Source organism: Aristolochia californica, unplaced genomic scaffold (assembly GCF_029961685.1).
Source record: "Aristolochia californica isolate CCGP_79_NKW_82.1479 unplaced genomic scaffold, dmAriCali1.0.hap1 SCAF_12, whole genome shotgun sequence".
NCBI classification, from domain to species: Eukaryota; Viridiplantae; Streptophyta; class Magnoliopsida; order Piperales; family Aristolochiaceae; genus Aristolochia; species Aristolochia californica.
In genome coordinates, this window is record NW_027181793.1 from 21,184,440 (window position 1) to 21,200,492 (window position 16,053).

Sequence of the window (16,053 nt, forward strand, 5' to 3'; positions counted from 1 at the left end):
CTCCCTCTCTGCCCTCCCTTTCCCTTCTCCCTCTCGCTGCGTATGTCCTCTCAGCCTCGCTCTCTCACCCTCGCACTTGCTCTCCCTCTCGGCCTCCCACTCGCTTCTCCCTCTCTCTTATCCCTCTCGACCTCCCTCTCTTCTCCCTCTCTGCCTCCCACTCCCTTCTCCCTGTTGCTACTATTTTTCCCCCCAAAATGCCTCTCGATTTCGTTGGATTTTACCCCATTTCAATTTCGATTTTCTTCAATTTTTGACATTTCAATTTATTCTATTCTACTTTGATTTGGCTTCGATAACCCCATTCGGCTATGATTTCACCCTTGGGCTTCAGTTTTCCCCAAATTTCATAAGGAAAGCCTAAACCCTAATTTTTTCTGATTAATTTAGTGTGGTATTTTATTTAATTTTAATTTTTGCGTGTAATTTTTATTAATTGTTGCATAATTATGGGATTTAGGGTTAGGGTTTATGGTATTTATGGTTTAATTTTGTCTTTATAGGGTTTAATTTCAAGATTAGGGTTAGGGTTTAGTGTATTTAGTGTTTAGTGCTTGGTATTTAAGGGTATAGGGTTTATGGTTTACTTTTAGGGTTTAGGTTTTTTTTAAAAAAAAAATTTAGGGTTCTCGGTTTTTGGGGTGATATGGTTTAGGGTTTGGGGCTTTTAGGGTTTTTAAGGTCTAGGGTTTAGGGTTTAGGTTTTGGATTTTGGGTGAGGGTTTTTAAAAAAAAAAAAAAACTAGGGTTCTCAGTTTTGGGTTAATAGGTTTTAGGGTTTAGGATTTGGGGCTTTTAGGGGTTTTAAGGTCTAGGGTTTAGGGTTTAGGTTCTGGATTTAAGGTTAGGGTTTTTTAAAAAAATTTAGGGTTCTCGATTTTGGGGTGATAGGGTTTAGGGTTTAGGGTTTGGGGCTTTTATTTATGGAATTAGGGTTTAGGGTTTATGGTTCTTTTTAATTTTTTTAGGGTTCTCAATTAGGGTTTAGAGTTTGGGGTGTAGTTCAAATAAAGCTGAGTTACCTACACGGGTGTCCATTTGCCAACGAAACCCGACCCCCATCACTGACGAGGTACAATTTGTAGTGACTGCGAAGTCATATGGGGCACTACTAGGGGTGTTCGGTGGATTTGCACTTGATGTGTGTGTTTTTGCATTGTTTAGTGCATTTGCAATGAAAATAGTTTGATTAATTTTGAAATGTTTTAGAATGTTATTGTAAAATTTTGAAGTACTATGGAATGTGTTTGCCATGTGGTGAGAAGATTCGAGTTTTATAAATATCCACCACATGGTATTTTATTTTTTTGTGGTTTGTGTTTCTGTGACGGGTAATGGTTGTCTGATAAAGTTTTTTCCATGAGGTCCATCTCGGATTTAGATTATAAATAGTTGTAAGACGACAACCAATCGCTTGATCATATGACATTTGGACCTTCGAAGAGGACAACAAAATGCTCGTTCTCTTGGTCGAGTAGGTCAATATAGGGAACAAGTTACCCAATAGGGTTTGGAAGCATGAGGTATATATGGAATGTGTCAATAAGTTCAATGATGATGCAGTCAATAAATAAAAAAAACTATTGAGCATATCAAGAATCGAACAAGATCATGGGAGAAAACATACCAAACAGTAACGAGTTGTCTCAACACTAGTGGGTTCGGTTGGGATGCAAGCACACAACGACCTATTGCATGTCTTTCTGTATGGCAAGACTACATAAAGGTCAGTAAATCATGATGTATTGTAAAATATTTTGTATATTTTCCGCATTACTAAAACATTATTCCAAGACGTCTAAAAGATGTTTTATTCTTGTAAGAGAATAGAGATGCTGAAAAGTATAGACGTGAAGGCTGCCCCCTTTACGACAAATTGGTTTTAGTAGTGGGAAACTCAATAACCATGGGAACAACTAGTATAACTCTTGTAGATCTGGGCAATGAACTCCTCCATGAGTCGGATCCTGTCCTAATGGATGAGCTCGAGGATGTCGATGTAGTTAGCTGAGCAATCTCAAAGATGTAACCCGTTATCTTCAAGTCACCGTAGAAAGAGAAACGATGTGTCCACTAATGACACTGGTAGATTCATTGATGCAGTTAACCGTATCGCTCAGACATTGAATGATGTTATGAACCCTAAAGAGGGCGATGTCGAAAGAGATTGGGTCAAAGCCCTCAGAGAAATCCCGGACCTGTAGGACGACGTGAAGTATTGCGCTCCTAAATGGTTGAATATGCCAAGTAAGAAGGTCAAGTTTACAGAGATGACAGTGGAAGAGCGGGTCTGGTGGCTTAAATATTATGCAAGAAAATATTTGTAATGTGTTTTAGGTACACTATCTTCTTTGGGAAGATTGTTATGTATTAATGATGATTTTTGAATTATGACGTTGCAAGACTTATTAGTATGGTTAATATTTTTATTTTATATGATTGTTGTGTACTAAACTTGTAACTTGATGATTTCAATATTAAAGGCACGAACTCGTTATTAGAATAATCTTCTTTAGGTTATTAATAAAGTTGTATATTTATTTATTTATTTATTATTTTTATTAATTTTTTACTATATTAAACTAGATATTTAATTCTGGTAAATAATATATAGTTACAATATGCATTTGATCAATTAATTAATTTAAATTTTGTGTAAATATATTATTAATTAATACCATGTAAAAATACATCTTGTGTTATTACTAAAATAATTTTTTTATTCATTATATTTATTTTTAATTATTGTATTATATTAGTGATTTAATAGTGATAATTAAAATAATTTTAAATCAAGCATTTGATAAATTATTTTGGTTTAATTACCCCTTTTTTAATTAATAAAATCAATGGTTTTAAATTTAACGTAAACATATTATTAATTAATAATACGTAAAAAATATATAGTGTGTTAAAGTTTTGATTTTGATCAATTTTTCCTGTTTAATCATTCCTTTTTAAGTTAAAGTATGTCATATGTTATTAATAAATTAATAATTGAACTTATTACATTCGTTTTTGCTATTTTTAACATTATTTATTTATTTTTTATAATTAATCATATGCAAAGTTAATTGGCTCACGTAATTACTATATTAATGTACAGTAAACTGTTATCATTAAATAATGTAATATCTAATTTAATTGATTATTATATTAATATATTTTAATTATATATTAAATTACTTATTTGTGTAGTAATCATGTTTGTTTTTCCTAATTTGGGGTTTAACTATTATATTTTAATTAAGTATACTGTTACAATGTAATAATTTTTTTTTTTTTTTATATTTTTCTCATGTTAGGGAACTAACACTAGAAATTGTTTTCTAGTGTACATAAACTCGTCCGCACTAACACCAAGTTTGAATATGAATTTCATGTAGATGAATGAAATGAATTTGAAGTGGGAGATGAAGATGAACTTCAAATTTTCATTTAGTTGAATAAGGGGGGTTAGTGCATTTTCAAAGTGTAATGGAAAGTGAAAGTAAATGGTAAATGATGTAGTGAAAGTGAATTACTTTTTTATGTTAAGGTGTACAATATAAAGTGCAGTGTAAAGTTTTTTTTTGCATTAATGTGCACAATGAAAACTATGGTAAAAATTGAAGGAGTTTATTAATAAAATACGTTGATAGATTCAGCCTTATTAAGATAGTTTTATTTAACTTTTCAATTAATAAAATAAAATAAGTAATTTTAATATTAAAAACAAAATATTAATTTAATTAAATATGAAAAATAATATACCAAAACAAACATGTTTACTTTTATAACGTCTAAATACTTAATCAAATTCTTAATTTTACAATATCTAAATTATCACTCTTAAATTAGTAATTTAATATAGTATAGGGTATTTATTATATAAAAATATTTTGAAAGATTTTTTATTAATAAAATAATTACAAATTAAAATAAAAAAATATTAATTTAATTAGTTATAAAAATAAAATACTTAAAACAAAAAATATTAATTTAATTAGTTATAAAAATAAAATACTTAAAACAAAAAATATTTATTTTTATAATGTCTAGATACGTGATCAAATTCTTAATTTTACAATATCTAAATTATCACTCTTAAACTAGTAATTTAATATAATATAAAAGTCATAAATTTATATAAATAAATAAATAGGATATTTCATTATATAAATATATTGATATATTAAAATTTTATAAGATGGTTTTATTAATAAATAAGAGGATTTTAGTTTAGTCTAATTTAATAAAATAATTACAAATTAAAATTAAAATATTAATTTAATTCACTAATTTAATAAGTTTATGAAATTCGGCTTTGAGAGAGGCTGAGAAGGAATTGATGATGTCGTCGGTTTAGGCTTTAGGGCGTTGAGAGGATGAACACAGGAGACGAAGAAGAAGGGTGAGGGACGAGAGCTGGAGAAAGTAGAAGATGTGGCAGAGACAAAGATTGGACGTTGAGAGGAAGAGAGGCCGGTTGAGGAGTTGAGAGCGAGGAGCATTGGGAGGAAGGCTTTGAGGACTAGCGGCGAGTGGATTAAGAGGGTGAACCCTCAGATTTCACTTTCATTCGTTGGGCGTACAATCATGATTTTTGGTAAGTAATAGTGAATTCAAATTCCCTTAACTTTCCCTCATCGTCACTAACAAGATCGGGCACACAATATAATGTAAACCTAATGAAAGTCCAGAATCCGTGCTTCAATTACAGGAGAAAATATCTGGCACACAGAGAGAACATGAGTGTTCTTTGTCGCCATGGGATTAAGGCATCATCTGCTAAACATGCAGAATCCTGCTTATGTTTTCTACATTGGTCTTCCCAGCTGCGACACTGTAGCATCAAATGGAACAGGTGGTGCTTCAATCACTGCAATCCCCTCCAACATCTCAACTACTTTTCTCATACCAGGCCGTTTAGCGGGTGAAAACTGAATACACCACAAACCCACAAGCTCCATCTTTCTTGCTATCCTTTCCTCTTCCTCCCCCTCACACATCTGCCATTTTGAACCTGCAGATCTCCTGCCGCTGCTGCTGTTGCTGTCATTGCTGCTGGGACTTCCACTGCCATTGTGCAGCACATGGTGCCTGTAGACCCACTCTGGGAAGTACATCTCACTAGCCTTGCTTGCATCTGCATCAAAGTTCCTTCTTCCCCCAACCATTTCCAATAGAACCATACCAAAACTATAAACATCAGATTTCTCTGTGATGCCTCCATAGTTTTTCCACCACATCTCAGGTGGAGCATAACCTGGAGTTCCCCTGCCACCTGAGACTGTCACATGGCTATGTTCCCTATTCATCAACTGAGCCAATCCAAAATCTGAAACCTTTGGCTGAAATTTTCTGTCAAGTAGGATGTTATGAGGCTTGATATCACAATGTAATATCCGGCTTCGACATTCTTCATGGAGATATGCAATCCCTCTAGCTGTTCCCAGAGCAATATCATGAAGCTGGCTCCAACTTAGCCTCTCTAAGGGTGGTTTGTTCTTTCGATGAATGTACTTCTCTAAGGAACCATTTTCCATGAACTCATAAACAAGAGCTCTCTTTGATTGCTGGAAACAAAATCCCAGAAGCCTAACAAGATTGTTGTGGTGAATTTGCCCAACCGTTCGGACCTCATTGAGGAACTGGGTTTCACTCTGTTCAGTCTCGTCAAGAAGCTTTACTGCCACAGTGAAACCATTAGGAAGGGTGGCTTTGAAGACTGATCCAAAGCCGCCCTGACCAAGCTTGTCAGTGAAATTGTTAGTGTACTTCTTGATTTGCTTGTAGGAGAACCTACCGGGCATTCCATAGGCGTAGTTTTCCAAGAATGTCTCCATGGAAGCTGGGACATTTTTGTTGTCCAAGTATCTTCTTAATGCTTGTTCGTCCTGACCTCTCAGTTCAACTTTCTTCCTCATCTGCTTGCGTCTTCTAACATAAGCATAACATACGCCCGAGACAACAATTGCTATTCCAATTCCAAGACCTGCAAAGAGTAAAAGAGAAAAAAAGAAAACAGAATTCAGTCACAACATTCGCAATCTACTTCTGAACTTCGTCTTCTATCCTTTTGTCTGCTGGCAGCATGCACTGATTAAAAATTCTTCCCCCATTATAATTCTAAACAGATATTTGGAGTCAACCAGAACTGCTTATAGAACTCAGGAACTCAGCACCATATCTTAATCTCAGTAAATGGTCTTACCTGCAATCATGATTTTTTTATTTGATTTACCACCGGCTTGTGAGATAATTATCCCTGCAGGAAACAACAATATCTAATTATTACTAATTTAGAATAAATCTCTCCGCAGAAAATCAAGAAATTGTTAATAAAACAACTTACCGTCGGAGCAGCTTGTCCTATGCACGGTAGAGTTACAAAAACACACCTCGTCACCCTTATTTCTGTTTTCATCCACAAACCCACATCTTCCTCCGGTGTTGCTCATGCATTCCACCCCACAGGGACTCACCCACTGAACCTTAAACCCCTCCTGAAGCTTTGTCCTCAAATTCCCAACCCCAGTAAAATTGTTCACCAGACTATTTGGTATGGAGACCCAAAAGGGCTGGCAGTTGGGTATCTGATCCATGTAGCCGTCATAGAAGTAGCACAGATTGCTGGTATTACCACACTCCGGGCACGGTGCCTCACTCAGCCTGGCCAACATGTCGGCCCTCGGCGCTTGACTACAGTTAAAGAACGTCCCGGTCTTGTAATCAGAGCTCATAAATAAGTGGCCAGACGTGAACCTCCTGTGCGAGTCTTGATCCAAGAACGGAGGGATAGGGGCACACCCCAAAAGGGAGGTATCCACCAGCATGAAATATCCTCGAGCATAAACGGTGGAGTTCATGGTGTCCAGGACCTTGTACTTGGCCCTCGGACCTTCGTCCTGGGTTATATACACCGAATCGTTCTCGCATGAAGTAGAGATGTAAGCGCCGTGACAAAGGGGTTTTAGGCCGATTGGGAATTGAATGAGGGAGTTGCCGCAGACCGAAGAGGCACATTGTTCGTAGTAATATGAAGGGCTTTTTGATGATTGGGTGCTGTATAGACAGCTAAAAAAGACGAAGGTAATCAGGACATGCTTGTTCCACTTCTCTCCACTTATCATGGTGATACGCAAACAAATCTACTGTTATGGCCCCTGTAACATGGAACAGAACAAAGGATTTGTAACATGGAGGAGAACAATGGTCGTTGCGCAGAGAGAGAGAGAGAGAGAGAGAGAGAGAAAGTAACAAAGTCAAGATAATGGGGTGGATTTTGGAATAAGAAGATGTGACCCAAGTTTTAGACAAGAAAATATGAGGAACAAAGGTTGCTGCTACAGCCGGTTAAGGCACAAGGTTCTGCGAATCCTTTACGTAACGTTCAGTCTGGGACGATGACTTTTGTAACGCGGAAAATTCATGATCATGGATAGAGATTAGTAAGATAACTTGGTTTCAGCACGGTTACGAACGCGGAGACTGGTGTGGTCACTGTCACTGAAGCGTAGGGGAACAGGAAAAGGAAAAGCCATCGTTGCTGACTTCCATTAATGTAGAGGCCAAAGAATTATGTTAAGTCTGAACAATATTTTTTTATATTTATTTATTTGATTGCAATAATTGTAACCACGTACGGAAGTGTATTAATGTTATTTATATTAATATTAAACAAGTAGAATTCAATTATAATTAAATTACACCCAAAATAAAATCTCAACCATTGGGATTGCTAAGAGAGTCATAGCTAAGTAGAAATGGGTTGGTGGACTTGGTTTGGACCTCTAAAGGAAAGGTTGTGGGAATCAACTTTGGCACCACCTATAGTGCGGGTGTGTAGGATTGAAGCCCAGATGACTCATACAATGAGCTTGTTAGCTTCTCGTGTAATAGTGACTCTTTCCTATAATTTTGGATCATCTTCACAGTTCCCAGCCAGTTCTATTTCCTCCAACCTTGGTCCTTCATCATAACAAAAAAAATTTTAAAATTTTTTAGACTTTTAGTATTATTTTTGAATATCATTATTTGTAATTTTTGTACTTATTTTGTATTTATTCAATCATATAAATATTAAAAATTCATTTTATTCAAAATTTTATTATATTTTTATTAAATACATTAAACAATTTAGAAAAAATTTTTATAAATTTATACAAACATAAAAAAAATATTCTTGGAGAAATTTCTTCACCGTAAAATCTATTCTTGGTAAAACAATTTTGCCAAAGAACTATTCTTGGTGAAATTATGTAGTCTTAAAAACTATTCTCAAAAAAATTATTTCACCATAAAACTATTCTCGAAGAAATAATTTCACTGATAATTTTTTAATTTCATAAAAATTAAAATATTTTAAAAATAAAATTATTTCACCAAGAATTTATTTTGAAATTTTTTTAACTAATTCAAACTATTCTATGAAATAATTTCACTAAGAAAAATATTATTGGAAAAATAATTTCACTGAGAAATGGTTAATTATTGTCCGTGAAATTCATTTTTTGACAATTAATTTTTTTGTAGGTTATTCTTGACAAAAAATTTTGTTGAGAATTCTTTTCTCGGCAAAAAATTCACTAAGAAAAGTAAAATTTCTTGTAGCTGCAAGAGAGGAGAAGAGACTAGCTCTCTAAGGGAAGAACGAAACCACTCTCTCTTCACTAGGATAATAAGAAAACAAAATCAGGAGTTTGGTCTTTTGTGAACCAGAATTCAATAGTATTTTTTTGTCAACCAAGGAAGCAATGGTTTCGGATAGGGAGGGCGAGTTTCACGGGAAGGTAGGTTATTAGAGGGTTTTTGCGGGACACCTAAGAATGCCACTGAGTAAAAAAATTTCCTATTGAACTTATCAAAACTAACAAATATATAAAAAAAATGTAACTAGGCTAGGGTTATTTTTTTATAAAAATTAACTGACATATAATTATTCAACTCTAAGAATGCCATTTAACCAAAAAATTAGTTATAATAAACAATTATTTAACTATTTATATACTTAGTTCATACTTATTTATTTACTCATTTATTATATTTAGTTAAAATTTATTTATTTATATATTTATTTAAATAATATTTTTAATTTAATTATTTCAAAAAAATTTATATGGAAACTCAAATATCTCCAAAAATATAAATTCTTTTTATGGAGTTTCTTCTCCGAGGAAGAATAGAAAGTGTAGAGAAGAAAATATTTCGTGTTTACATTGATGGAGACAAGCTCAATTTATAGATTATGGTGAGATTAAACCAAAGAGAAGATAAACATTACAATGAGGATAAGAGTTATCCTTGAGTATTGGTGTTACAATAGAATACGTATCATTTATCCTTTATCTCTATCATGCCCCCGCAAGATGGATCTCCGAGAGGAGAGTCCAATCTTAGTCTTCAAGAGGATGAAGCATGTTATGCGAAAGTGGTTTGGTGAGATCTACCACTCTGAACTTGTTCTCGAATGAAGTGGTATCCAAAGCTACATGTCTCATGTGAGAGTAAAATACTGGATTAGAGAATAAATTTATAACATCGACATTATCAAAATACAACATTGGTTGTTGTGGAAGAAAAACCCCAAGTTCAATGAGAAGATAGTAGGTCCAATGGATCTCAACTGCAGTGATTGCAACAAAGCGATATTTTGCTTCAATAGACGAGCGGGCCATAGTCCGTTGTTTCTTAGAACTCCAAATAGGATTACGGCCTAGGTAAAACAACATAGGCACCTATGGAAGTGAAATCATCATTGTTTCTTGCCCAGTCTGCATCAGAGAACACATGGAGAGACAAAAAAGATTATTGACGTATGACAATACCATGATCCAAAGTCCCACAAAGATAGTGCAACAATCGCATGACAACATCCCAGTGGTCAGTAGTAGGGTGATGCAAAAACTGAGACAACTTATTCATCACATAAGAATGTCAGGGCATGTAAGAGACAAGTATTGGAGATTACCAACTACAATCCGATATTCAGATGGATCAAAGAGTGTCATGCCAGACTGAAGTGTGAGTGTAGATACCGTGGTAAGAGGCGTAGTTATAGGCTTTGCTTTTGTCATGCGTGTGTGAGCAAGGAGATCACAAATATACTGACGTTGAGACATAAGTAATCTTTGAGAAAGGGGAACAACTTCAATTCCAAGAAAGTAAGTCAAGGAGCCAAGATTCTTGAGTGAAATTTTTTGAGCGAGAAGGTTGATGAACGTTTCCATAGCTTGATCATTGTCTCCTATAATAATGATGTAATCTACATAGACCAAAATATACAACATATCAGTACCTGTGTGAAAGATAAATAGAGAGGAGTTTGCATGAGATTTGGTGAAGCCAAAGGTGATAAGAAACTGGTACAACTCATGATACCAACCACGTGAAGTTTGTTTGAGACCGTAGATAAGCTTGCAAATTTTGCAGACTTGGTGGGGATGGTCACGATCAATGAAGCCCGGTGGTTGTGTCATAAAAATTGTCTCAGACAAAGTACCTTGGAGAAATGCATTATCAACATCAAGTTGCCGAAGCGACCAACCATGACTGACGACAAACCTAAGAACAATGTGAATAGTGGTAGGCTTAATAACAAGACTAAAGGTTTCATGATAATCAACCCCAGAGTGTTGGTGAAACCCTTTGGCAACTAAGTGAACCTTGTACCTGTCAATAGATCCATTAGATAGATATTTAGTACAAAAAATCCATTTGTAAGCAACCAAATTATGCGAGGGAACCAAGGGAACAACTTCTCATGTCCTATTCCGAACAAGAACATCATACTCATCAGACATAGCCTGACACCGTTTGGGATCAGTGGGGTTTAATTTTTGGATGGGCTTGTAAATGTTATTCTTTGGTCGGGTGACTATAACCCGGGGAAGGGGGGAAGCAAGTAGGAATGATGGGTGTGGTCGGCCGATGAGGGAGGTTTTTGAGTAGGGTTAAGTGTTGGAGTGGTGTTAGGTGCGAGGTCTTGAATGGAGCTTGCAGAGGGCGCAAAGATCGAAGTTGTGGTTGATGTGGTGGTAACCAAAAGTAAGGACACAGAAGAACATCAGTGGGAGAGTGTGTTAGATGAAGGCGATTGAGGTGAGACTGAAGAGTAGTGAAGGGGAAGATAAACTTTACGAATTTAACATGACGTGATGCATAATATATTAGAGGTAGTGAGTTCAAGACATAAATAGGCACTTTGAGTGGTAGAGTACCCAAGAATGATACATGGAGAGGAACACAGAGTGGGAGTAGGTAGACGGTTGATGAGATAGACAACAATAGATAAAATATATGACCAGTAAGATAGAGGTATGAATGCATGAGAAAGAAAAGACATACCTATTTCGATAATATGATGATGTCGTCATTCAGAATACCCTTTTGAGTTTAAGGGTATGTTGAGGGGACGTTGGATGAGAAATGTCATTGGTAGCTAGAAAAGAGAAATTTTTTTATATTTCCCCCGATTATCAAAATAGAGTGTTTTAATATGTTTACCAAGGAAGTTTTCAACAACAAATTTAAACCGGACAAATGTATGAAACATATGCATTTTCCATTTGAGAATGGTAAAATCAGATACACTTTCCAAAGTGATCAATAAAAATTACATAATATTTGAAATCATCAGTAGAAGAAATAAGAGATGTCCATACATCCAAGAAAATAATAAGAGGGGAAGAAGAGACAAAACGAGTAGTGTGAGAATGGTAATTTGTGAATCTTATTGCATTGACAATAATTGTAATTAAAATTAAAATTCAAAGAATACGATAAATCTAAGTGAAAAGTCATGATGTGCCTGAGAATTGTAGATGATAGATGACCTAAGCAATGATGTCATGTAGACGAAATGGTCTTAACATTGAAAAGGCGATGATCGATGAAGACAGGATTGAGGACAACGGTCATTCGTACACACCATCCTTAGTTCGACCCTACAAAAGTGATTCCCCAGTGTAAAGATCCTTCACACGAAAAAAAGTAGGTAAAAATTCAATTGAAGTATGATTAAATTTACAAAACTGAGAAATAGAAATAAGATTCTTTTGCATGGTAGGAACACGAAAAACATTTTTAAGGAAAATTTACATTAGGGTGTAGAGAAAGATTTGTAACCAGTATGAGTAACAGAGAAACCCGTACCATCACCACAGTATTATCAGTGCCGTCATGAGTGTGAATAGAGAGATTACTCAAGTCAATGGTAACATGGTGTGATATTTCATTATCCATAAGCATGTACAACTATTAAGAGACTTGGTGGTTGCAAGATGTGCTTGTGGTTGCCATGATGATGAAGGGCGAGGTTGCGAATGAGGAGGTTGGCGAGGAGTCTGGGGCGTTGGCAAGAACGGGTGCAACTGACAAAAGCCAGGACACTATGGAACAATGTGTCCTTTTCACGACACCACATGTAAGGACCTAAGTAGGGTCGAGGCTGAGATCGACCATCTAGAGTGATAATGTTGGTGAGACTTGAGGCAGGAGTTGGCAGGGGTGGTAGGAGGATGCCCTAGGTTGCCGTTGTGTATGACTTGCCAAAATTAGAGCGAGAATTGGCTGAATTTGTAGAAGTTGGAGGTGGAGATGAGTGAGCTTGATCCACACATAGTGATAGTTCCTTTTTGATGATTTTTTCATGTAGTTCATCAAAGGAAATTGATGTGTCATGACCATTGATAACCATCCTTTATCTTTATCAGAAAGAATCCCATATGCTGACTTTCCTCTTAAGAGGGGCATCCACATCTTTAAAAAAATGTTCTTTTGTCATAGATATATGGAAAATAATAATTCATAAATTTGGAAAGACCCCAAAGCTAGGGAAAACTACCCTTTAGCTCACCTTAAAATGACTCGATGAAAAATTCAATGATAAAAATATTCAAACAATTCAAAAAATTGTTCTATTAGTTACCTTGTGAGATAACTTCGAGTCTTTAAGAACCCAAATGCTATACTATGGGAACCTCCAATTAACAACTTAGCTGGATGAGTTTGTCTACCTGAACTCTATCATAGACATGTATTCATGTTATCCTAAAAATTTACCCGATTTCATTATTTTTAAGCTTTCCAACGACTGCGAGTTTTAAGCCTTATGAAGTCAAATGAGGTCTCTGATGCTCGATGCACATGGTCTCATATGAATACTGGACCGTTGCCATATGCGTCTTCACCTACAACAGTTGCAAAAGAATTTAAGGGCTCTACTTGACGGGGTCCCACTTTGTGTCGCTTATCTTCCTGCTTCTTCCATAAGACTTTACTCAGTCTTGCAGGTCGATTCCTTCTCTTTCATTTACGTTGGGACGATTCGACCATAACTTGTCATTTTCTTTTCATTTGTAGACTTGGTCGTGTCCGACTTTGCGACTTGCGGTGCCGTAAGAGTTACTCCAGAAGGAACATTGAAAAATCAAAGAGTTGGCAAAAAAATTTTAATATCTTTCAGGCCGGTTGACTCATTTAGTGCTTGGTTTGAGGAATAAATGGATCCAAACAACTCGGATTATTCGTTCCCAGCTGCCTACCCATTTTCTTTTTTCCCCACTCTGTAGAGGTTCCAACATTGGAATCACGCAATCAATTGATACGCACCCACCATGGAAACTCCATTCCTCTTCCTCTTCACAAGTTTCTTCGTAACTCTCTCCTTCTCATTGAGCCAGTCACAGGTAGTACCAACAAGCACAGACCCCGCCTACTACTACAACCTCTGCGGCTCTTCCTCCTGCGGCAACGTCTCCCTTCGCTACCCTTTTTCCCTCTCAAGCTTCTGCGCCCACCCCGACCTGCAAATCACCTGTGTCAACAACGACTACGTCGTCCTCTACAGCAAAATCGTTCCTCTAGCAGAACCCTGCCGCTTCCTAGGCAATCTCAGCGTCGACGCAGTTGGGATCACAATCCCGGTCGCCTTCGAGTCATTATTCCGCTGTGGACACATAACCAGGAAGAACTTCGTCACGGACCCAACGCTCTTCACCCTTGCTAAAGAGTACAAGATAGGGCTCCACCTCAACTGCACGCAGCGACCCAGCTCGGCCCCGGCGGGCAGTCTCCAGCCGAGTTCCTGCTTGGAGTGCAAGGGGAGCAGTACGGGTAACAATAACATCTGTTTTTACAGTAGCGAGTTCAATAACTACGCTGAGTGTGAGAACTTCCTGGTTGACACAAGGGAGAAGGTTAATGTGAGCACCATTAGAGATTTGAGAAGCTTCCTTACGACTGAGGGATTCAAGATTCGGTACACAAGGTCGACGTCTTGCAAGAGTTGTGAGACTACTGGGGGGTGGTGTGGGACGAGCCCTGGGAGGGAGTTCGTGTGCTTCTGTGCTTCGAGCGCACATCGGTTGAACTGCTCTGATGGTATGAATCCTTTGTGCAGCTATAATTGCTTCTGCATCAGTAGTAGTTCTGGTTGCAGCTGCAACAATAGTGATCTTGTGTGTGATCCGGAGGAAAGGAGAAAGCAAAAACGACGATGAAAAGTTGATTGATGGGATTTCACCTACAAGGTACTCTTACTCTCAAATAAAGAAGTTCACTTCCAATTTCTCCACAAAGCTTGGGGAAGGAGGATTTGGGAGTGTCTACAAAGGGTTCATTGAAGGAACTGGAGCTGTTGCAGTCAAGCTCTTGAAGCGATCGGAGCAGAAAGAGAAGCAGTTCATGAATGAAGTTGCAACTGTTGGGACAGTTCACCATCAACATTTGGTGGCTCTACTCGGTTATTGTGCCCAAGACAATAATAGAGCATTGGTTTATGAATTCATAGAAAAGGGTTCTTTGGATAAATATATCTTTGATAAGAAGGGATCAGAAGATCAAGAAGAAGGCAAAGAAGATGCGTTGAGTCTCACCTCCCGACAAATGTATAATATAGCAGTGGAGACTGCTAGGGGGATATTGTACTTGCATGAAGGATGCAGAAACAAGATCTTACATTTAGATATTAAGCCTCATAACGTTTTAATCGATTCCAACTTGACAGCCAAAGTGGCAGACTTCGGACTGGCTCGACTTATCGATAAAGATCACAGCCATTTATCATTGTCGCATGCTCAAGGGACACCAGGGTATGCTGCACCGGAGATTTGGACACAGGCCTACTGACAGATAACAGACAAGTCTGATGTGTATAGCTATGGGATGCTTCTTTTAGAAATGGCTAGAAGAAGGAAGAACAGTGATTTGACTGAGGAAGACACTAGCCGAGCTAATTTTCCAGATTGGGTATTCAAGAAGGCAGGGATACATGATCCAAAAGCGAAAACTATGATTCAGGAAGTGAGTGCAATTGAAACAGTGGAAAATGAAGGACAAATAGAAGAACAAAGAGAAGGAGAAGGAGAAGGAGAAGAAGGAGAAGAGGAGATCCTGAAAAAGATGTGCATGGTGGGTCTTTGGTGCATTCAACACATTGCCACAAACCGACCCCCCATGAGAAAAGTGATTCAGATGCTTGAAGGAAATAGTGAAATTCAAATACCCCCTGACCCATTTCCAGACGAGTTCAATGGGGAGGGTTTCCCAACCTATTACTCCACAGCTAGGGCTTCAAGTTTCCAGGTCAGTGCCGAAGATGAAAGGCTGTAAGCACTCCCATGGCTGTGAAGATTTGAATGAGTGACCTAAAAGTTCGACTTGTGAGGCATCTTTTTGCTCTCACCATCTCAGAGTAAGTATTTAAACGTTGCAACTCAGCAATAATGGAAAATTTATTGTAGGCCGACAAGTGATTGCAACCATTTGTTTGCATGTAAAGTAAAAGATCAAATGGATTTCTTGTATAAAGAGGATTTGCATTTTCAGCGTCTAGCATTTGTAATAATTACACCTCACAACAAACAATATCAATTTAAATAATGTCTTCCAAATAATATTTAATATCTGCAACAATCAGAAGTCTGTGATCTTCAAGAAATACTTGAGGAAAAGAATTTTCTTTTAGACCCCAAATAGTGCACTAGAAATGTTGAGAGAGAAAATGAATTATCTCTTAGAATTTGCCTAATACATTTACTGCATATGGAAAGTTCCGGTGGAATATATATT

General features: G+C 36.9%; 1 protein-coding gene and 1 pseudogene across 1 annotated transcript; one reads left to right on the forward strand and one right to left on the reverse strand.

The window, feature by feature from the left end:
• Positions 1-4,799: 4,799 nt before the first annotated feature.
• LOC137946693 (probable receptor-like protein kinase At5g20050) lies at positions 4,800-7,115 on the reverse strand. Its single transcript, XM_068793013.1, has 3 exons — positions 6,338-7,115; positions 6,197-6,250; positions 4,800-5,977 (listed from the first exon to the last, which is right to left on the reverse strand). The coding sequence occupies exons 1-3, from the start codon at positions 7,113-7,115 to the stop codon at positions 4,800-4,802; spliced, it is 2,010 nt and encodes a 669-aa protein (XP_068649114.1).
• A 6,483-nt stretch (positions 7,116-13,598) lies between these two features.
• LOC137946694 (LEAF RUST 10 DISEASE-RESISTANCE LOCUS RECEPTOR-LIKE PROTEIN KINASE-like 2.4) lies at positions 13,599-15,720 on the forward strand (annotated as a pseudogene).
• The last annotated feature ends 333 nt before the right edge of the window (positions 15,721-16,053 follow it).

Excerpts from the sequence above, each read along its gene's own strand:
- LOC137946693 (XM_068793013.1), bottom strand. The coding sequence starts at position 7,115 with ATGATAAGTGGAGAGAAGTGGAACAAGCATGTCCTGATTACCTTCGTC. Across the intron at positions 6,251-6,337 it reads TAGGACAAGCTGCTCCGACG|GGATAATTATCTCACAAGCC; the intron begins GTAAGTTGTTTT and ends TGTTTCCTGCAG. Across the intron at positions 5,978-6,196 it reads TAAAAAAATCATGATTGCAG|GTCTTGGAATTGGAATAGCA; the intron begins GTAAGACCATTT and ends TACTCTTTGCAG.